The 22,068-nt window shown below is 45.2% G+C and overlaps 1 protein-coding gene across 1 annotated transcript in view; it reads left to right on the top strand.

Annotated features, from left to right (window-relative positions):
• Positions 1-3,137: 3,137 nt before the first annotated feature.
• LOC119179419 (uncharacterized) overlaps positions 3,138-22,068 on the top strand; it is a 43,103-nt gene continuing 24,172 nt past the window's right edge. Inside the window, exons 1-2 of the mRNA XM_075868652.1 lie at positions 3,138-3,340; positions 3,803-3,875. Coding sequence (XP_075724767.1) covers positions 3,831-3,875 — 45 coding nt within the window. The 5' untranslated portion in view covers positions 3,138-3,340; positions 3,803-3,830. The remainder of the gene's footprint in view (positions 3,341-3,802; positions 3,876-22,068) is intronic.

Raw genomic sequence — 22,068 nt, 5'->3', positions numbered from 1 at the left:
CGTGCGTGCGTGTGTGTGTGTGTGCGTGCGTGTGTGTGTGTGTGTGTGTGTGTGTGTGTGTGTGTGTGTGTGTGCGTGCGTGTGTGTGTTTGTGTGTGTGGGTGTGTGCGCGCGCGCGCGAAGTGGTGATGTTTTGGTTGGCTGTCCGAACGTTTCACTTTTATTAGCACTGTACACTTTAGTTGGTGATTTAGTCCGAAACTGTTCATTGGTCGACGTTCTGAGACGAGCGAGAGGGAGAAAAAAAGGTAAAAAGAGTAAAATAGATGAAATGTGCACGGTGACCATCGGAGAATCACTTTATTTTTTCTAGTTTCTTATTTATTTTCTTGTTATCACTTTTATCTATTTTTTTCTTTTTCGTTTTTTTTTCTCCCCCTCGTTCGGCACAGAGGACGACGATATAATAGCGCGTCGAAGCATAGCAAACTTTATCTATGAATATATATATATATATATATATATATATATATATATATATATATATATATATATATATATATAAGGGAAAGAAGTGTATACCTAAGGGATCGTTTTTCCCTGTTTTAACACAATATTAATGAGATCAAACAGACAGTAATGCCAAGGAATGTACAGGGGAAGTTATTAGAACCAATGGAATGTAAATAATAAGAAAGAAATGTGGTTGAAAATATAACCAGCCATGAGCAGAAATATATATATATATATATATATATATATATATATATATATATATATATATATATATATATATATATATATATATATATATATATATATATATATATATATATATATATATATATATATATATAAATATATATATATATATATATATATATATATGGGACGGGGTGAATAGTCTGTTGCGTTAACCAATGCAGATGGCGGTAATGCTGCGGATTTCTGTATTTATGTGGCCGCTGCTCATACAGACGGTGGACAATGCGAGACAATTCGCTGGATGTTTCCTTTTTCAAGCAATCCAACCATTATACCATAAACTTTCCTTTTCGTGTCTTGACAATACACACCGAAGAACATCTCGGGAAAGCTTCTTGGCATTTTCACATTTGCACTGCTTACTCTCGCTTTCAGATGTGCGTAGCACAGCGTTCCGCTCCCTTAACACTTCCCGACTCTCTCTCTCTTTTTTTTTTCTTTTCAGACAAGACAGCTTAGCGAAAATCCGGATATCCTAGCTGGCGCACCACAAGCGCTCCCAAGAATACGCGACTTGTTTACACGAAAGTTTTACCATTCCAGGAGACTCGGCTACGAGAAAACAGGAAGCAGCATTAGGAATCTGGCGGGAAAAAAAGCTGAGAAGTATCAAGATTTTACGAATGCGAATGGGATGTGTGCGGGTCACGTGCGATGAAATCTTTCCGTTGCTATCCTTCTTCTTTTCCTCGAATAAGTGCCAGATGTGCGTTTACCGCTTTGAATAACATATGAGTGCGCTGTGATTTTTTCGACCGATATGCCCAGTATATGCTCGTCTTTTACTTTAATTTATATTATTTTACACTATTGAGTTAGAAACATTCTTAGCGTAGCTTTTGGCACGAAATAAACACGAGATACGGCGCTTGTCTGTCTCTCGTGTTTATTTCGTGCCAAAAGCTACGTTAAGAATGAACCGACTCGCCCAACAACTCACTCTGCTGAATTAGGAACAATTTTAGAGCCCGTAGGTGTTACAAAAAGGGTCGCTTAATAGGAATACAATATCTGGGTTTCTGAAAATATAAGTTAGCAAAACACGCTATCTTGAATTGTACTTCGTATGCTTAAACATATATCAAGGGGAGGACGGATGCTTGCGATAAAAATTTGCAATATTGGGGGTATGTGCTGGAGGTGACGTTTGGACAACTGCACTTGCCTGCTTCAAGTAAGCAACTTTCTCATTTGCTTGCAGCCTTGTCGTAGACATGTACACTTGACGAAAGAGCACCCCTTACCTTTTTTTTCTCGAGTATTTCATTGAAACTTCTTTAAAACAAAAGCCCCTAATCCATACAGTGTTCAAATCGAGAGAGTATTTTCTGTCTTGCCTTCGCTGCCCTTTCCTACGAGTGCTATCTTCTATTCGCTTTCGGTTGGTAAGATCATTCATCGATTTTGCGATCCCTATAACGTAGGCGTACGGACGGACGTACGGACGGACGGGTCTCTGATAACGTTCCACGCTTCTTGATACGACGAGCCTCTAATAACTCGCATACCATATATCGTCTTCAGTATTTGCAAGAATCATTATTTTACCCAACCATGGCATGCACTGAAGCTCGTTTCAGCATCAAAGTAAACGCGCTTCGTCTGTGTTATTGAGAGGCAGCTGTTACAGTACAAGAAAATGTCGTCCATTACAAAGAAAAGTTACGGAAAGAGAGAGACGTTAGAATTTGTTATCAGTGTGTAGGCGAGAGTGTAGATGTGGCCATGACAATGTCGAATACTAGCGAAATTTCAAGGCGCCACGTTATTACAACCACAGGTAGACAAACTCGCACATGATTCGGCTCGCCCAGGCTAACTCAGACTCAGGTTCGGCCCATGAGTCTGAGCATAAATTAGTCCTTGTGCATAATAATTTTGTGAGCTTGAGTCCGAGGAGGTCCGCTTGAAGAAAATTTCGCTGTGTCCGAGTGAGCACTTGAAGCAAAAATATTGTTACGGGGAAGATTGTTACGGTGAAGATATTGATGCGGAAGATACTCCGCACCTCCACCAAAAGATGTTACGGGGATGATTTATTCACCGAGAGCTGGTCTTGCTAACGGCTTAGAGAGCGCACATTCATGCAGGCCAACGGGAGAAGCTCGAGAGTCCAACCCACAACAACCACGTTGTCGTCTTCTTTATTTGGGTGCCAATTCCGCTGTGTCGGGGCGACAGTTCCATACGCGTACCAATATATTTCGTAAGAGAGTCTGAGAGAGCTCGAATTCCTCTGCCTACCTATTGCCAGAACGCAGGGAAACAGCGAGGTGGCTTGGGGACGTCTATAGGGGATAGGGATGGCTAGGGATTTCCTTCTCCCCAGATGGGGACGAACAGCGCTCGCGGTCAACAGGACGAGGTTGCGCGCTCTTTGCGCTCGAAGACGGCGCTTCAGTCGTCCAGAAGCGCGCGCGTGTGTTGCTGTGGTGCACTGACGCGCGAGGCTGCTGCGCTGGCCTCGCCGTGGTTTTCTTTATGTAATGGTTGCCCTAAGTTAGGAGCTTCGCTCTCACAGCTCTGTGGCTCTCTGTCGCCCATGTGTTGCGTAGGAGCTTCCGTCCTCGCTTACTTCGCCCATTGCCCTGTTCGATTTCAGCAGTCCTCAACAAGGAATACGACCCTCGCTGAAGTGAGTTGGGCAAAGTGGTTCTTTTGATACGTTGATTTTCGATTGGTGCATGTGGCGCTCAGTTTAAATTGTAACTTTTTTGATATTTTAGCTGTTAGTCACAAAGCCAAATTCAGAAATAAATTTGTCTTATTGGTTACATAATATGAACGAGAACTAGCATACAATGGTGTAAATTAATGTATACGAGATCCTAGTAGCAGTAATTTTAATGTATTACATGCGAAAAAACAAAAGTGGACGGAAAGATAACTTTTCTATGGCGGAAAACTCATACAGAGTATCCATACTCACTGTGACTTTCTTCCCTATTCGCGCTTTGTGCTCTGCATTTTTTGTTTTTGTACGGGCGCTAACGATGCGCCACGTTCGAATAGGTTGCGAAACCACAGCAATTCGCATCGATTGTGCAAGTCACACTAAACTTGATTTCCATTTTGTTCTCTCATGTTTCTGTCGCAGTTTGCTCTTGGTTGATGCACTTTCTACGATGAAGCCCCTGCAAAGCTTTTTAGGAAGAAGAAACTTCTCGCACGTACGTTACGCATTTCCTGCATCTTGCATTTCGTGATGTTATAGTTGAAATGATTTCCTTACACTCGTTTACATCACCCGCCGAGGCGTTTCGATGCCGAGCACGTGGCCACAATTAGATGAAGACAAAAATGCAAGATCGCTCGTGTAATCACGTGAATGAGAACTAGCCGACAATAATACCAGGAAAGGCATAGGGGATGTTACTTGTAGTGTAAATGGGAAGGAAGAAAAATAGACAAGAAGATCACTTGCCAACGGCAGGATGCAAGCCTGCGACCTTCGAATAACGCGTCCGGTGCTCTAACACTCAGCAACTTTGGCGGTCGTCCCCCGGCCCGCTTTAGAGAGTTATCTTCTGTTCGGTTCTAAATATGTTAGTGTGGAGAGGTTGGGGTCCATATTGCCTCGGCTACGCTATATCAATAAGTCCTGCAGCGAAAAAAGAAAACAAATGAAAAGAATGATACTGAATGGTACGCAAAAATGAACAATCAGCAACACACACTCACGCACACACACACACACACACACACACACGCACACACACACGCACGCACACACACACACACACACACACACACGCACACACGCGGGCGCACACATAGTAGCACACTGAAACTAGTTGAAATAACATGTCAATGTACGGCTTGCCTGCAGCAGTTCACACTGTCATGAAATGTTCACACGCACATATTTCTACTCTACTCTTAGTGTGTGCACTAAAGCATCATTTCATATATATCAATCCCCGAATGTCTATCACAGGCGTTTATCCAGTCCAGTCTCCACTAAAAAGTCTGTCAGGAAGACGTTCGCCTTTTTCTGAAGATGCATCTCAGGCCATGGTCCGAGTAATTTCTTTAATGCGAGGGCCTGTCTGTCCTAACTTGCTGATTTGTTTTTTAATTCTTCTCTTTCATTCGCGTATTTAACGCACTCCAAGACAATGTGGCAAACATTTTCTTCTGCATGACCACAATGGCATTTTGGGGAGTTGGATCGATGTATTTTGTGCAGGAAGCTGTTTGTGTATGCTACTTCCAGTCGAAGTCTGTAGATTAATGTCTCCAAGTGTCGAGGGAGAACTGTCGCGTTTGGAAATATTCTGCGAGGATCAGCTTCATAAAGTATACTGATTTGTTTGGTTTAGGGCTATCAGACCACTTTAGAGAGTATGTATCAGCATTTAAGCGGTGAAGCGTCAGTCAGTGATATATCTGTGGCATTACGACAAGTGTGGAACACTGTTTTTTTGCGTCTGCACGTCGTACACTTTCCCTCGTATATAATCGTGCACGGGGCATGTGAAATAACTGAACGCTTAAATTTAATCCTAGAAACTGAAATACGACGTCTCTTTAGCGTTATAGGTGAACTATATATACGATAGTTCTTCCATAATACTTATCCACAAGCTCAGTATGGCGCCTTTCCCGATGACTGCTTCACACCTTTAGAGGACAGCTCTGAGGTACCTGCACTATGAGAAAAAATTGAGTAAAAAGGGGTCTTTTTGTCCTACAACAAAAATCGTCATCTATCTTGCGTTCTTTTCCTTGCACTATAGCAGCGCGCCGGGCACATCGGTCATGAACGACCTGCGCGTTAGCAGCGTAACATAGCGTTCCTGATAGGAAAGTGGCCAGCGCCGAGTTTTCAAGAAAGAAAGCGGAAGTAAGCCAGATGATGGTTATTGTTGTGGGGAAAAAAAGCACCCTTTTTAATATATATTTTGTATTTTAGAGAAAGTCCCTGCGTTTAATGGCGTCGCCGTCTCCGTTGGTGGCGTAGCCAATTGACATAAAAGTTAAATACAAACAATAAAGTTCTCGGTATCAAATAGAACCTGAACCACGGCCCCCCGTGTGGCAGACGAGTATTCTACCACAGAGCCACGTTGTTACTCGAAAGTCATATGATAAAAAAAAACCCATACAGGTGGCGAGTTGACGAAGAAATTGCGTTAACCTGTGAAATAAAGCGTGTGAGAAGAGTGAAATAACAACTCAGTGTATCGTACAAATAGTAATTGTGCTACGAACGTGTAACATAGTGTTTCCTACCTAGTGTAATGTGCTCAGCCATGATTCTTCATCATTATCAGAAACATGCAACATCAACGAAGTGCGCATGATACCCTACAGATGTGTAGCGGGTATACGTTGCGTATCTGCAGAAAGTCGAATAATGGCGTATAGCAGATTTTGTCCTATACTTCACAAGAGTTCAAATTTATCACGCAGTTGATACGCTGCAACAAGTCAAAACGTCACCGCAGGTCGCGGGTTCGATTCCCGGCTGCGGCGGCTGCATTTCCGATCGAGGCGGAAATGTTGTGAGCCCGTGTACTCAGATTTGGGTGCACGTTAAAGAACCCCAGGTGGTCAAAATTTCCGGAGTCCTCCACTACGGCGTCTCTCATAATCAAATGGTGGTTTCGGGACGTTAAAACCCACAAATCAAGTCAAAACGTCAAACGCAGTCAGCCTCGCACCGGCATGAAGCTGCGCTCAGAATTCACATTATGCAATATACCATGATCCTCGGGTAGTTTTACAGCGAAATCTGCATACGGCTAGGAGAGAAGAAAAACCATCCGCCAGTGGTGTCATGAGCGGCCTCCATTGGCTGGGTTATCAGTAACATCGTTCTCAGCGTCCGCACTCTCAATCACGCGTTCTATTGGCTGCGTTGTGAGTTTCCGACCATTCCAGCGACGATAGGTGGCGCGACGGTACGTCGAAATGGCGGACGAGACTGTGATGTCATAGAGTAATATAGTAAACATGGTGATGTCGCGAGCGTGCACGTCAGCGTCGCAGAGCGTGAAGACGCGTTCACTGGTTTATGACTACTGAGAGACCGAAGAGCGTCGCAGATTATCGCCGTGTGACAGCTTCGGAGCACGGCTGCATGGCGCCACCTGCGTCGCTGGAATGACCGATTGCTCGCGATGTCAAACGCTTGCAACAACGTGGCGTTGCGGCGTCCGTTAGATGACTGCGAGAGTGCGTTCGCCGGGGTGAACGCTCGCTTTCGGTGGGATCGAGTTTCTCCAGCGGCACTCCTGTTTTGGCGGCGACACAACATTACATACAAGGAAAAGACGGGTCTCCTGCTTGCATGGCATGTGGTGGCTTCCCGGATAATGCTCACGTTCTTTGGGATTGTACGGGTGGTCGCGCAGCCTTGGGCGAGAGCCCCAAGCACATACCTATAAACCTAAGACCTGTGACCCAGGAGGAGTGGCTGGTGGACTCCTCCCCGGACATCATGAAGACACTGCTCCAGCATTTGCGACTTCTAGGCCTGTCTGATGGATAGGGTTTTTTTTTTAGTAGACCCGGACTGGGGTTCTTTTATTTTTAAATAAAGTTGTTCTCTTTCTTTCTTGGCGGCGACGTCTGTGACCACCTGTGGTTCGAAAGCAACCACTGTGATTAAAGCATTGCGAAACGCATGTTACCACTCATTACACTCTTCCATGACCTTGATCATGCGAAGTACACAACGTGCGGCATTTCGAATATACACTGTAGTAAACCCAAGCCAACGTGTGTCTGACCTGTTTAGGAAGCACGAACACGTTACCAATATTTGTGAAAGGCTTCAGTGCAGCGTCGGGCTGAACCCACTGCTTAACACCGGTGCCGTACGCTTCAGTTATCGCTGGTTAACCATCTGTATGTGGTGCCCCGTCCTCGGACTCCCGTGACCATGTTTCCATCTTTCCTATCTCTCCTATCTCTCTTATGTCGTCGCTCGCTGGCCTGGCGCATCTCTCTCTCTCTCTCTCTCTCTCTCTCTCTCTCTGTATACCTTTAATCCTATCCTTTTAATCCCTCCTCACCCTCATATCCCTTGTGAGCTACTGTTGAGGCGGTGGTGGTGGTGGTGGTAGTGGTTAGTAAAGGAGAAAGGCATTATTTCTGCAGCCCGATCGGGAGCACGGCGCAGTGCCTATTGAGGTGTCGCACGCTGATGCAGACAGTTACGGGGCTCACTTTTCTCTTCTTTTCCCTCTTATAACCACAATCTTAACCATCTGTATGGAGTGCTTGGGTGGTGATATTTTTAGTTTATGTTTTTTATCGTATCTTGATTTAGCTTAAGACGTGCACAGCGGTGCATCTCACAAAATAAGTTTCGGTTCTGTGTATCCATCGGTTAATTCGGAAATTATGAGTGATGGCTAAAACAGCACTGCAGTAATATCAAGATTGAGAAGGTAACCTCATACGCCTTGACCGAACATTCGCAAGTTTCAAATGATCAGGCAGGCTGAAAATCAAGGCACGTGTCGTCGATATACCGAGACTGACCTGGCATGGATGGGCACCATGACGTCACGGTTGCGTGCTTCAGTTGATTTAGACGCTTAGCTTTCCTTCCATCGTCTCTATGGTGGACAAGGCTCTCGTACTGGAGTCTGAAACGTCAATACATCGTTTCATTCTTTGTGGTCGGCCTCCACGGTATTTATTCAATAATTACTCGCGACAGGGCGGGTGACCGTCGAGGGAGAGAGTGAGTAACAACTTTATCCATCGGAGGGGTGAAGAGTGACGGACGCTAAGCAACGTCGGCTACCAGGCTGTGCTTCTCGATGACGGCTTCCAATCGTTCCAGGGCCCGTTTTTGGATGTGTCTGTCGGCGCTGGAGCGAAGGGCCTCGCCTCCCACTGTTCCACGGTCGGGGTTGGGCGCGTCAACTCGGCTGGCGGGGGGATCGTCTGGGGAGCCCCAGGGGATGTGGCTTAGTGAAACCGCAGAGGCAGCAGCATGGATCGCTGACGTCTGGGTGGATGTACGAAATCAGGAGGAGGCACGGAAAGGAGCGAGTCTGTATAGGCATCACCAAGCGATCTCAGACCACTTGGGAAGACTGCGTGAGGGGTTGGATAGACATGTAGCCGATAGCGCTGGGTGATGTTGGGGTTGGTAAACAGGGGCTCTGGCACCAGGGCTTGATTTCACGAAAGGAAGGGTTAACAGCTCCCAGACAAGGGACGAACAGACCGAGGCGGCTTCTCCAGTTTCAACCCCGTTTCTCACGGTGTTGCCTATTTTTTTTTGTGCTATGCACAAAGCACTTTAGGTTAACGCGCACTGTTGACAATGTTTCGCTACACTTCAAGTATTGCACTCCCGACAGACACCATTGCTCTTATTTCGAGTACGCGAAATAATTCACCGACGATTACAACACTGCATGATACGTATTCTCAGCACAGCTTTCTGTTAGGGAAAGGCCAACTGCGTCTGCCGTTTTGGCTTTCCGAAAGGTATCCGCCCCGCCATAAAGCATAATTTTTTTTTAGTAGGACGGCACCCACTACGCTCTCATTAGTTCTTTTCTGCGGATGGCTGAGCACTTTTCAGTGGATGAAAAGTTCTAAACCATACAAAGTGGGCAGCTGCGTAAATGGCGTCGGTTGTCTTCTGTACACGTGGTTGCCCGCTCACAAAGGCAAAAATAATGGCAAAGTAGGTTATTCCCAAGATTGCAGAAGGCAATCTAAGATAGTTGAAAACTTCAAGTGCTACGCACGTAGACATTCCCGGAATGGTTCAGGGGTCCACCGAGATGCGAGGTGAGGCTAACGATATTGAAGGTCCTATGAAGATACCACGTTCTTATGAAGCTAGCACGGTCCTATGAAGCTATCACGTTCTTATGAAGCTAACGTAGTCCTATGAAGCTATCACGTTTTTATGAAGCTAACGTCGTCCTATGAAGCTATCACGTTCTTATGAAGCTAACGTAGTCCTATGAAGCTATCACATTCGTATGAAGCTAACGTAGTCCTATGAAGCTATCACGTTCGTATTAAGCTAACGTAGTCCTATGAAGCTATCACGTTCGTATGAAGCTAACGTAGTCCTATGAAGCTATCGCGTTCTTATAAAGCTAACGTAGTCCTATCGAGCTATCACGTTCTTATGAAGCTAACGTAGTCCTATGAAGCTATCGCGCTCTTATAAAGCTAACGTAGTCCTATCGATCTATCACGTTCTTATGAAGCTAACGTAGTCCTATGAAGCTATGACGTTCTTATGAAGCTAACGTAGTCCTATGAAGCTATCACGTTCTTATGAAGCTAACGTAGTGCTATGAAGCTATCGTGTTCTTATAAAGCTAACGTAGTCCTATGAAGCTATCACGTTCTTATGAAGCTAACGTAGTGCTATGAAGCTATCGCGTTCTTATAAAGCTAACGTAGTCCTATCTAGCTATCACGTTCTTATGAAGCTAACGTAGTCCTATGAAGCTATCGCGTTCTTATGAAGCTAACGTAGTCCTATCAAGCTATCACGTTCTTATGAAGCTAACGTAGTCCTATGAAGCTATCACGTTGTTATGAAGCTAACGTAGTCCTATGAAGCTATCACGTTTTTATGAAGCTAACGTCGTCCTATGACGCTATCACGTTATTATGAAGCTAACGTAGTCCTATGAAGCTATCACATTCGTATGAAGCTAACGTAGTCCTATGAAGCTATGACGTTCTTATGAAGCTAACGTAGTCCTATGAAGCTATGACGTTCTCATGAAGCTAACGTAGTCCTATGAAGCTATCACGTTCTTATGAAGCTAACGTAGTCCTATGAAGCTATCGCGTTTTTATAAAGCTAACGTAGTCCTATCGAGCTATCACGTTCTTATGAAGCTAACGTAGTCCTATGAAGCTATGACGTTCTTATGAAGCTAACGTAGTCCTATGAAGCTATCGTGTTCTTATAAAGCTAATGTAGTCATATGAAGCTATCACGTTCTTATGAAGCTAACGTAGTCCTATGAAGCTATCGCGATGTTATAAAGCTAACGTAGTCCTATCAAGCTATCACATTTTTATGAAGCTAACGTAGTCCTATGATGCTATCATGTTCGTATGAAGCTAACGTAGTCCTATGAAGCTATCACGTTCTTATGAAGCTAACGTAGTCCTATGAAGCTATCGCGTTCTTATGAAGCTAACGTAGTCCTATCAAGCTATCACGTTCTTATGAAGCTAACGTAGTCCTATGAAGCTATCGCGTTCTTATGAAGCTAACGTAGTCCTATCAAGCTATCACGTTCTTATGAAGCTGACGTAGTCCTATCAAGCTATCACGTTCTTATGAAGCTGACGTAGTCATATGAAGCTATCACGTTCTACTCTCAAAGGAGAAGCTAAGGCGTCCTTCGAGTTTGGTTTACACAACTTGAATACTTAATACACCACGTAATAACGCAGTCCAGAAATTGTCCTCTGAAGAGCAGCATTACTTGTTAAAGCAAAAGTAAGACTGAAAAAGCACATGACTCATGATGGAGTGAAATATGAAGTGTTTTTTTTTTACCTCCTAGTAATGAAAGTATTACGCTTGAACCTCTCTTGGTATGGGCAAGTTACCACGCAAGATGGCCTCACTCTCATCCTTTGACGAAAATAACCGCCAGTCCACTTCCATAGTGGACGGCACTTGGATGTATTCTGATTGAATATGGATACCTGGAGACCCGGATGCGATGTTCAAGCTCCAAGTGCCAGTTTAGTTCAGAGATATGACAGTAGTGTATACAGTGGAAGGCTTAAATAACGTGGAAGAAAAGAAGCTGTGGCCCCGCCGTGGTGGTCTAGTGGCTAAGGTACTCGGCTGCTGACCCGCAGGTCGCGGGATCGATTCCCGGCGGCGGCGGCTGCATTTCCGATGGAGGCGGAAATGCCATAGGCCCGTGTACTCAGATTTGGGTGCACGTTAAAGAACCCCAGGTGGTCGAAATTTCCGGAACCCTCCACTACGGCGTCTTTCATAATCATATGGTGGTTTTGGAACGTTAAACCCCACATATCAATAAAAAAAAGCTGTGGCTGAAGCCAGAGTTGCAGAAAATGATTCATGTCTGCGTCAGATGCCATTATACGTCTTTGTTTGCTTCACTGATAGCTATTGCACCAAAATACGGCTGAAAATTTCGTCTCTGCACCGAGTACAAACAGAGGAACAAGCAAACTGACCTGTTCCCCTTTACGATGCCACATATTGGTGAAAGAATTAGTGAAACCATGGAGGCTGCATGTTTTTTTTTTTCTCGTCTCGACCAATCAAAATCTTCTGACCAGTACAAAACAAATTACTGTTCAGAAGAGCTTCTTGTAGTCGGAAGAAACGAATAAGCTGAAAGCTTCTTCGTCTCTCTCTGCAAGAAGAGACGAAGAAGCTGTGAGCTTTCATTACACCGTTTAACATGTATAGGTGCAAAAGACTCCCATTTCGTTGAAAGAAATCTACCACCTTGCTTTTAGGTCACAATGAACAGCGTTTCGCAGCAAGATTTTGAAATTTTTAGTAACAATTGCATTGATAACATTCTCGTGCATTCACGTTCATACAGGGAGCGCTCTGAACACCTTTGATAAGTGCTACAAGCCCCTAGCCCTTAGTAAAGCGGCCTTGAAAGTAAAAGAGAATTCTCTAAGTCAGAAGTAGTGGTGTTAGGATATTCGAGTTTTTAATTCGAATCGCAGAATGATAAATCGAATAATTATATTTTACTTTCGAAAAGCTATCACTGACACAGATGTCCAGATTATTTTCAGTATCACAGACACTGATGGCCCCTCTGTATGGGCAGTCGAGGTCATGCATGAAACCGTAGACGTGACGAGATTATGAGAAGTGTATGGAAGTCCGCACTTCAAGCATTACAAGCTTGCTCTACCAGCTACCAAATATTCGTCACTTGTATCACGATATTCCGGAACCAAGCGTTGTACGTTCACCAAGCTTCTGGCGAACGTACAACAAACTTCTGAAATTTTTCACATAAGATAAACGCTATGATCCTTAGAATCGATTGTGTGTGCTTTTCTGGTATAAAGACACACATACAAAACATCGACGTGTTGTTATGGTGCCTCAGATATGCGCAATAATTGTTTTTTTTATTGATGATCGCACAAGTATGAACGTTCAAACTTGAGCAATTTTGGTGGGCGCTGCAGATATAGTTGACCGTTTGAGGTATTGTTAGGTGCCGTTTAAGGTATCGTTACCGCGGACAAACAGACAAATGTACAGACAGACAGGCAGACAAAAACTTTGGCGTTGAAGTTCCTCAAGAAAGACTATCGTCTTTAAAAAACATCGAAAAAGACATCCGGGACTACGTCAAGTTGCGCCACCTCTGTCAAGTGAACCCGTCGAACTCTTCTAGCCAAACCACTCGGACAAACCTCCAGGAGCCGTGCGCGTGAACTTTGAGCCATGAGACCGCTAGCGTGGCAGGTGTGACGTCAGCTCACGTGACCCACTGTGGAGGGGCACTCATCTGGAGCGTGAGTGACAGGCTGAATCCGGAAATCCAATTAACAAAGCTACACGGCAGGCTGGGAAATCTCAATCAAGGGCAAAATTGCTTGCCGACATGCATCATGGAAAAGGAAGGCCCGATCAGCACATTGCAGAGATGCCTATCAAGCACAGAAATGTACCAAGATCGAAGCCATACTGCAGTCGCGCCGTTGTTGATCGACACTAACAACAACAAGCAGAATAAGAAGCCAAACATTAATTAAGCACTGCGTGATTACTCTTTGGGAAACGAAGCCAATCACACTTCGTCTAAAATACGCCTAAAACATTGTGTTTGGTTTGTCAGCGGTGTCGTGGTCCCCAACTAAATTTGCCAAGGAGCTAAAGTTACTGAACTAAGACAATGAAAGAAAGAAGTGTACATTTAAGGGCTCGTTTTATTTGTTATACGCAATAATAATGAGATCTGATGGACAATCATGCCAAGGAAAGTACCATGCCAAGGAAAGTACCATGCCAAGGAAAGCAGCTGCTCTCGCGAGTCCGTGGCCGCATGCAGCGGCATAGGCATTGGAAGTTTTTGTATATGGCGTTACTGTCTTCCCGTTCCCCGTTCGAAGAGACTTCTCGATGCGCATCGTGCGGAAGTGCGTCACAGTTCCGTGGGCTGACGTGATTGATCGCTGCTCTCGCTAGTGTGCCATAGTTGCTCCCGGCGGCTTGTCGTTTTTGGAGCTCTCTCATACCGAAACTTGAATGGTCTGTAGTGAGGATCCTGTAATTATCTGTCGCGCGCTGCAGAAAACCATGTTTCGTGCCATGACTAACAGGTCCCTAGCAACACATTGCAGCGAAAAAATAAATAAACAAAACACGAGGACAAAACTTTTGTGTCAGTGCCCCTTTAATAGGCGGAAGAGTGAGACCCCATATTGGTCTTGTTTTAATATTTGTATCTCTTAGGCACAGTTGTATGTATGACATGGTGTAGTGTAGCCACCGTAGCAAGTTAATCGACGGAGTTTCGTGTAAACAATACGGACAAAGTGGTCGTTCTCCATTGCACACAAACATTTTATGCATGCTCAAACATGCTCAAATAGACAAGCGAACCAGATCACACTATACACTCCACAGTTTACAAGAAGAGGAAAAAGTCCGTTTGCACACATCCCGTTGTCCCTGGCTGGAAATGAGGAGCGCTCCAGAAGCGATGCGACAGCGTGGTTGACTTCGTGCTGCACCGTTGCACTGGGCCGATTCACCGCAGGAAGGCTGGCGTATATATATAGAGACGCAGTGCTTGATGGCCCAAGAACATGCGCCAACCGTTTAGAGCCGTAGGCTCAAATAAGGGAGGCATCGGCAGAAGCCAGGATTGCTCGTCAGCGTGGCTACCCCTTCCGCCGCATTTTTTCCTCATTCCTTTTTCTCATGCGTCAATAAGACTTGTAGCTGGGCAAATTGGTTCATGCGCCCCTGCTCCTCTTTCTCTTTTAGGGGCGAAGCTCCTAAGGATGTGGGTCGTTCACTCCGGTGTAGTAGTAGTAGTAGTAGTAGTAGTAGTAGTAGTAGTAGTAGTAGTAGTAGTAGTAGTAGTAGTATGTAGCCACTTTTAGTTAGCTTTAGGACTTGCTCACTAGATGGCGTCGTGTGTATATGTCCTTACAGAATGTCGATAAGAATGTCGATACAAAATGGAGGAAGCGAACCAGAAAATTGACTGGTAAATACTTAGAAAACAGCAGGGGGCCAAACCAGAAAGAATTATCGGTTAAGAAGAAGGTGAAGGAAGCTGAGACCGACATGTGGAGAATTGGCATGATTAAGAAGTCCACACTAGAGATCTATCGAACTTTTAAGCAGGAAATTGCCAAGGAAAGGACCTATATATGATAATACTCGGAGTAGTTCTCTACTGTTTGAGGCCAGGACGGGAGTATTGCGAACCAAGACATATCGGGCCAAATACGAAGAGGTAGACACGGTATGCAGTGCGTGTGGAGAGGAAGAAGAAACTGCCGAACATTTGATAACGTTCTGTAAAGGGATTCACCCTATAGTTCAGGATGATGGCGCAGAGTTCTTCAAAGCACTGGGGTTTAGGGACAGGGAGGGCAAGATAGACTTCGAATAACGCGTTCGATGCTCTAACCACTGAGCTACCACAGCGGCAAGATAGACTTTAAGCGGGTAGAATTAACTAGAAGGAGGTTATCTGATTGGTGGCTAAAGTCAAGGCATACGTGAAAATGAAAATTAAACCCTTCAGTGCAAAGTACGAATCCTCAACCTCACTATTTAAAGGAAAAAAAATAAATCAAGTTTTTGGTTCATTAAGTATTACGGCTTGGTGGCGCTAGCCACCACCCGATCTAAAGGGTACAGCCATATTCATCCATCCTTAGAAATATCACTAGATGGCATTATTGGTTTTCGTATAGTTAACGGGCGGACAGACGAACAGACAGAGACGGATCGGGACGTATAGAGTCGGACGGACGAATGCTTCGCTTCACTCATCATCATTCACTGCGCAGATATGCGGCAATTTTTCTTTTTCTCGCCAGCAGCTCATGCCACGAGGGTTTTACCTGATCGCTCTTCTTCTTCTATTTTTTCTTTGCATTGTTTGTACTCCGGTGTCTGAAGAGCGTTCTGGTGATGTCGTCATTGCCGCATTCACTCTACCCTTGTTTTTCTACGCAGCGCATGACAATGTGTAGTTCTCCGTTCGTATAAACTAATTCCTTCTAATCTCTATACTGCTTCCTGCGTGTTGGTTCATCATCGCCGTCGATCATGGTGAAAGGTCTCCGTGATCAAGGATGAAGAAAAATTGAAAACTTTACCTCCGCCTTACGCAATGCCTCATATATGGGCCTATAAGGTACTTTTGAATAAATAAATAAATACATAATAAAGCAATTTAGAAAGCTGGTTCTGAGGGCATACCGAACTAAAGGTCACCTGAACACTCTCCTGCCGTCACAACGCTCAGTCGATTCATATCTAAATGCGCTCCGGTAAAAACTCCAACGCATAGTGCTGCGCTAATTCTTTTTGCATGCCCTTCGAGAGCTACTGGCCAAGATTGATCACTGTTCACGAGAAACCTGAACTGCTCTGCATAACGACGGGTTAAAGGCCGATCAGGGCAAGCTCACCTTTTAAGTGCCTCAGCTGTGGGAAAGGCAGCAGCAAATTGGCAGCCGACTCGGGAAGTGGCGCGGGTACCTTATACCTATACCTTTCCTGCCCGTTCTTTTTTTATTAGCTTTTTATGCTTCACACTTTAGCGCGAAGAAACAATTTGGTCGTTTTATAGTCTGCTTGGTGCCAGACATGCTTAAGCAATGCGCCGAATTTGGCTTGCCCTTATAAAGTGTACGGTGAAACCATTAGGCCGGTGGGCGGTAGGAGCCCCTGGTCCGGGCTGAAATGGCCCGGAAAAGAATTTAATTACTGCCGGTGAACAACGCAGAGGCAAACGATCCAAAGTGCTTTCCGTGTCGATGGCTACCACCTTTAGGACAGCGGGTGCGCTTAAATCGATTAAAAAAACATCCCAGGTTTTGGGGGAGAGGGGGGGGGTCAAAGAAATTGCGAAAGAACGTAGTGGAGCCGCTTGCTTCTGCCGTTGAAGCGAACGGTTCGTCTAAGTGTGAGCTTTGTCACTTTCATGATTGTCGGATGAGAGTTCCTTTGTACGTTCTTGATGATACCCCAATGCATGCATTTGCCTTTGTGCTGGTGAATTTATTGAGATGAACGTCTACCGAACACGTTCGTTTTCGTTACGTTCTAGATGTAGAGAACACGCGGATTGAAATGGGACAATTTTAGGGCTAAATAATGCACATGCAGTGGCTTGTATACCGTCTTCAGTTGGGGTCAAATCGGTGTAATTTTCACTCGAAGGCGTATAACAGGGCCTACATTATCTTCAGAGACCAGAGTCGTCGTGACATGACATGGCTATCTCGAGCAATCGCGCATACGAGCCGCTATACTGATACATTTAGTGTCACGATTGAACTTGCGAGTACTCTAGGCCAGTTCTACACAGTCATTCGGGAAAACTGTTCATTCAAGCTGCCAAATCGGTCTATACATCACTCGTGGGGTGAATCACTTCAGTGGCACCTAGGCCGGAGAACGAGTGCATTCGCATCAGGTTCGGCAAAGTCCTGGAAACCTAGCGCGGCTAAATGGTAAAACAACGGAAGTAGTTCCTTTCAGTAGTTATTTATACAACTCTTACGTTTTTTTTTTTGGTGCTCCTATTACTCACGCTAAATATCATTCACGTGTGTTTTTGGCATTTGACATTTCTCTCTAAAATAGAGGGAAACTGAACAAAGTAATGTTGAAATTTCATTTTTCATTGCGTGCGAAAGGAAAGTATGAGGGGGCGCTGTTACGACTCGGAATGCCTGGCCTGCCCGAGCATGGCACCTTCTAACATTGCTGCCACCGGCTTGCTTTACAGCCTATCTATGTTTTATACAGACCTTGTGCGACTCTTCACACCGGCTGGATGTTTGCACGCATGCACAAACAGCATCCTTATTTTGAGTGAAATCCTTCTGAATGATTAATGGCGCTGTCGGCTACCGATTGAGGCCAATACCTGAGTTCTACGAAGCCGAAACAGGGGAGGGGGGGCACCCAATCGGGGGTTGCGGGGTTTTCTTGCAGGCAAAAAGAGAAATCGGGCTAATAGTAATGGATAACAACGTTAAAAACAACTGGGATAGACATTTGTATTTTCAGCACGCGTGTAACAACATTGTAGTTCACAAACACAGGGTACAAACAGCAAAAGTCCCAATTAAGATCAAAACTGCCGTGTTGGTCTTCAGATAGGCAGTGGCAAGGAAAAGGGAGTGTTTCCACACATCACGCCAGCGGCTGCATAATACTGCTACTCAGGCTGCATGTGGCCTGCGGACCGCAGGTGGCCGACCCCTGGATTGATGTATGGTGATCGCCAGCAAGCACCATTTCAGTTCCGACGAAAAACAGCGATTCAACGCCACAATCTGCAAACTTCAGCAAGGGCAGAAGTACCGCCATGATCCTGGACGTGGCAGCCAGCTCTGTTTATGTGAGCAGTGTTGCCAGCACAAGCAGCGGATTCCGGGCTTGCGAATGGAGTAGCACGAACAACGTCGGGACAGCTTGCTACGGTCTATACGTGACCATGGAGTAAAAGCGAAAAAAAAAAAGAGATCAACGCTTACAAAGCAGCAACGCAGAAGAACAGTCTCGAAGCCACTGACTCTTACAACGCGCTGCCAAGTTTGGAACCTACAGTATAAGACCACTGTCGGTGGTGATGGGGATGGGATCTCGGGGAAACAAAGAGATACGAAGACAAACTTATATTTCCGCGTCGACGATTGGGCGATTCCGAAACTCGTGCCAAGTGCCAACGAGCCTAATTTCCCGCGAGAGAAGTGCGTTGTGCGACTGCCTGCCTCGGTTTTTTTTTTTTTCTTTTTTTCTCTCGCTCTGTTCTCGCCTGTTCATTGGCGGGAGGCACTGTAGCGCCCCCTCACGCACGATCAAGCCATCGCGCTCGGAAATCATATCGACGGGGATAAAACAAAATGGCCCGAGTAGACAACGAAAGTTGGGCCTGCGGAAAAAGGGCGCGTATGGAAATTGGAAATACGAAAGGGAGTCTCCGACATGGATGGCTTACTTGGCTGCTTTTTTTCTTGTTCGGAAGACACTGGAAGCAGTACGGCTAAAAGTTATGTACATACATGCAAGAAAGACAAAACGCGGAGAGTTACTGTACCTAAACGAAATGAAAGACAGAGTTGTGGGAGAAGGGTGAGAAGGTGTGGGGGTGGGGAAAGGAAGTCGCTGCTAACGTTGTTTCCATTCAGCTAGAATGACGCTGAGACGTGTCTCGCGTGAGGCATTGACGTGAATGAGGACCAAGGGGCGGACGAAATGTGCAAAATAACACGACAACCTTCCCTACAGGAAACGCGCCAAGAACAAGGAAAGGTCTTACGGCAATTTCTCTTTGTTTCTTTCTTTTTTTTTTCTCTTTCCTTGCTGTTCGCCAGCCGTCACTTCTACTCACCCGATCTGTCACGGCTTGAGCAAATGACCGCGGAAGAGAAAAAGACGACGCTACGAACGACACGCGGCGGAAGTAAGCGCGTGAAGTTTTACGGTGTAGTATTTTGCGCCGTGGCTATTCGACCGCCATGTTTACTACGCCCGCTTTGGTCCTCTGGGTTTTCGTTTGGTCCTCTGGGTTTTGTCTTTCTCTCCAGCAAGGGGGTCACGGGGTACTTTCTTTTTCTGGTGGCAATTGAGGCCGTCGAGGGACGAAGGCGACGGGGAATAATAAAACAGCTCCGCCGAAGGACGTGCGTCCTTCGACTGTTCGGACTCCTTCGCGTTATTATTACACGCTTGGCGGAGGAGTGTACGTTTCCGTTTACTTTTTGTCGCGCGCGTTGCGCTTGTCTTGTCGCTCGAAGGAGAGGTCAAGCACGGGCACTCTATACTCCCTATACGGTTTTATGGCGCACGACACAACCTTGCTGGATTATTCGGGGCGCGATATGTGCGGGTGGACTCTTTTATTTTTCGTTGTCCGCAGGGAAAGGAGCAGTGTATACTGCAAAAAAGAACGGAAAACTATACGACTTCTGAAACAAAAAAACAACAACAAAAGAACAGTTGAGCAGGGTCTGACAAATAGTCCGTGCAGTATTCCCATGCGACCTTTAACAAATTAAAGCTCATAAATTCTCTTAAAAAAAAAAACAGCCAGGCCTGCGCAGACCACGGAGCACAGTGACAGGGAAAGCTGGAAGAGTGGACTTTCGTAGCCTGTCTGAACATTTTTGGGGGGTAACTGCTACAAGCACACATGCTGGGCACCCACTGCGCAATTAATCATTATAATTCTTGTGTTGTAAAGAGACATTCACTATGAGGTCCTTTGTCATTCTTCGGAGAAGCGTGGTATCCATTACACACCCGCAAGGAATTTTGTGCGATTTCTGTACGCTGTGGCTGGCGACGATAAACAACTATGCCTGAAGCTTTTGTAATGGGGGTTGGAGCATTGGCTGACACACTCGGTACGAAATTTGCGTTGTATGACGCCTGGCTGGTCCTGTGCTGTTCTGAAACGCTTTATTATAGTGATATTAACACGATTCATAGCCTGACATCAAGCTTGCCTAAGGACAATTTGCAGTGGAGTTTCTAGCACCGGCCTTGGCTCTTTGGCGTATAAAAACTCTACTACACGACTAATTATTAACAAGATCCCGGGGTCTCCCATCAGGTTCGAACGTTCTGTACGCCAGGGATGTCCGGCAAGTCCACTCTTGTTTGCATTGTACATAGAGAGCTTATGCTTGGCCATGATAGAAAACGAGACCATCCATGGTTTCAGACTGCTTGACGCTGAGGTAAAGGTTTTGGCATACGCTGATGATGTAGCAGTGTGTTGCACCACCAAAGAGAGTGTACAAGAGACAGTTGCCGTTGTTAAAAATTTTGGAGAAATTACAGGAAGTCGGGTTAATTTGGGGAAGTGTCTGGGGTGTTGGCATGGAGACTGGACATCAACCCCAGATACCTATGCTAACGTTCACTGGTTTAATACTCCAGTAAAATATCTAGGCGTGCCTTTCCAGCACTACAAAGACACCAATGATTACTGGACTGAACAAATAAAAGAAACGCGCGAAAGGACAGCGCAGTGGAATGGCAACTGTCTCTCAATGTTTGCCAGAGCCACTGTATGCAACATATTTTTAATGAGCAAATTATGGTATGTGATGCAGGTTTTGTGTTGCTCACGGGTGCATGTGCAAAAGCTGCATAGGATATTTGCTGTGTTTATATGGGGGTCTACTTGGGAAAAATGTAGTAGGACAAATCTGTTCCGAAGAGTAAAACAGGGGGGACTAAGCCTGTCGCATCTGTTCGTGCGGCAGCTAGTTAATCGTTTTATTTTCTTTCGAGATGTTCAACACCTCTTCTTAAGAACAGTATGTCAGTTACGCCTTTGTCGTGTTCTACCTAACTTTGTGGTTAGCACCGCAAGAATGCCGGGAGCTACGCGAGGTTTTTTTAAGGAAGTTGCAGACAGTGTCCGGTTCTTGTCAGTTCGGTTTTCCAATGAATACCTTTCTTCGGTCGGGCGAAAGAAATTACATAAAGACATATGCGACATGATTTTTCCAGTTCCTATGTATAGGTTAATTAATAGCGGAGGAGAAGGCAATGATGTTGTTAAGCGCGTTAAGAAAATGCAAATTCAGCCTAGTGCAAAAAGCTTTTTCTTTAAATTACACTCCGGAACACTGCTGGTTAAAACTTTTTTAGAAGATAAAGGAGTTTATATGCCATGGTGTTCGCACTGTTTCATCTGCCGAAAGCCGGAGACAATAGATCACGTTTTTCTGCATTGTTGGGAAGGGGTATACTTCTAGGATGTTTTACAGAGAACTCTGAAAAAGTAACTTCCCTTACATTCACTGGGTATCAGGTTTTTAACAGTAGAAAAAGAGGAAAGACTGCCTTTTGATCTTATAATGCTGCTTGGCCTCCATTGTCTATGGCGGGCAAGAATGGCCGGTTACTACTGTGACCCTGACAGGCGTCCGGCCCGCATGCTGTTCCGCGAAAGCATTGCTCAGTACATTGATATACTCAAACAACAAGATTTTGTTCCGGAATGGCTCTCCAGGGTCGAACCCCTCGTGAACCTGAAGGAATTTTAGCACTGTAATCACTAATAGTTCCGCGGCTTTTTCGTCATCACTTCTGATTGTATGTTACTGTTTACAGTGACTTATATTGATGTGTGTACCTTGTGCGAAACCGGTAATAGAGAAAAA

The sequence above is a fragment of the Rhipicephalus microplus genome, chromosome 7 (genome assembly GCF_043290135.1).
Source record: "Rhipicephalus microplus isolate Deutch F79 chromosome 7, USDA_Rmic, whole genome shotgun sequence".
Taxonomy (NCBI): Eukaryota; Metazoa; Arthropoda; class Arachnida; order Ixodida; family Ixodidae; genus Rhipicephalus; species Rhipicephalus microplus.
The sequence above is the reverse complement of the archived record's forward strand: the minus strand, read 5'-3'. Positions and strand labels throughout refer to the sequence as shown.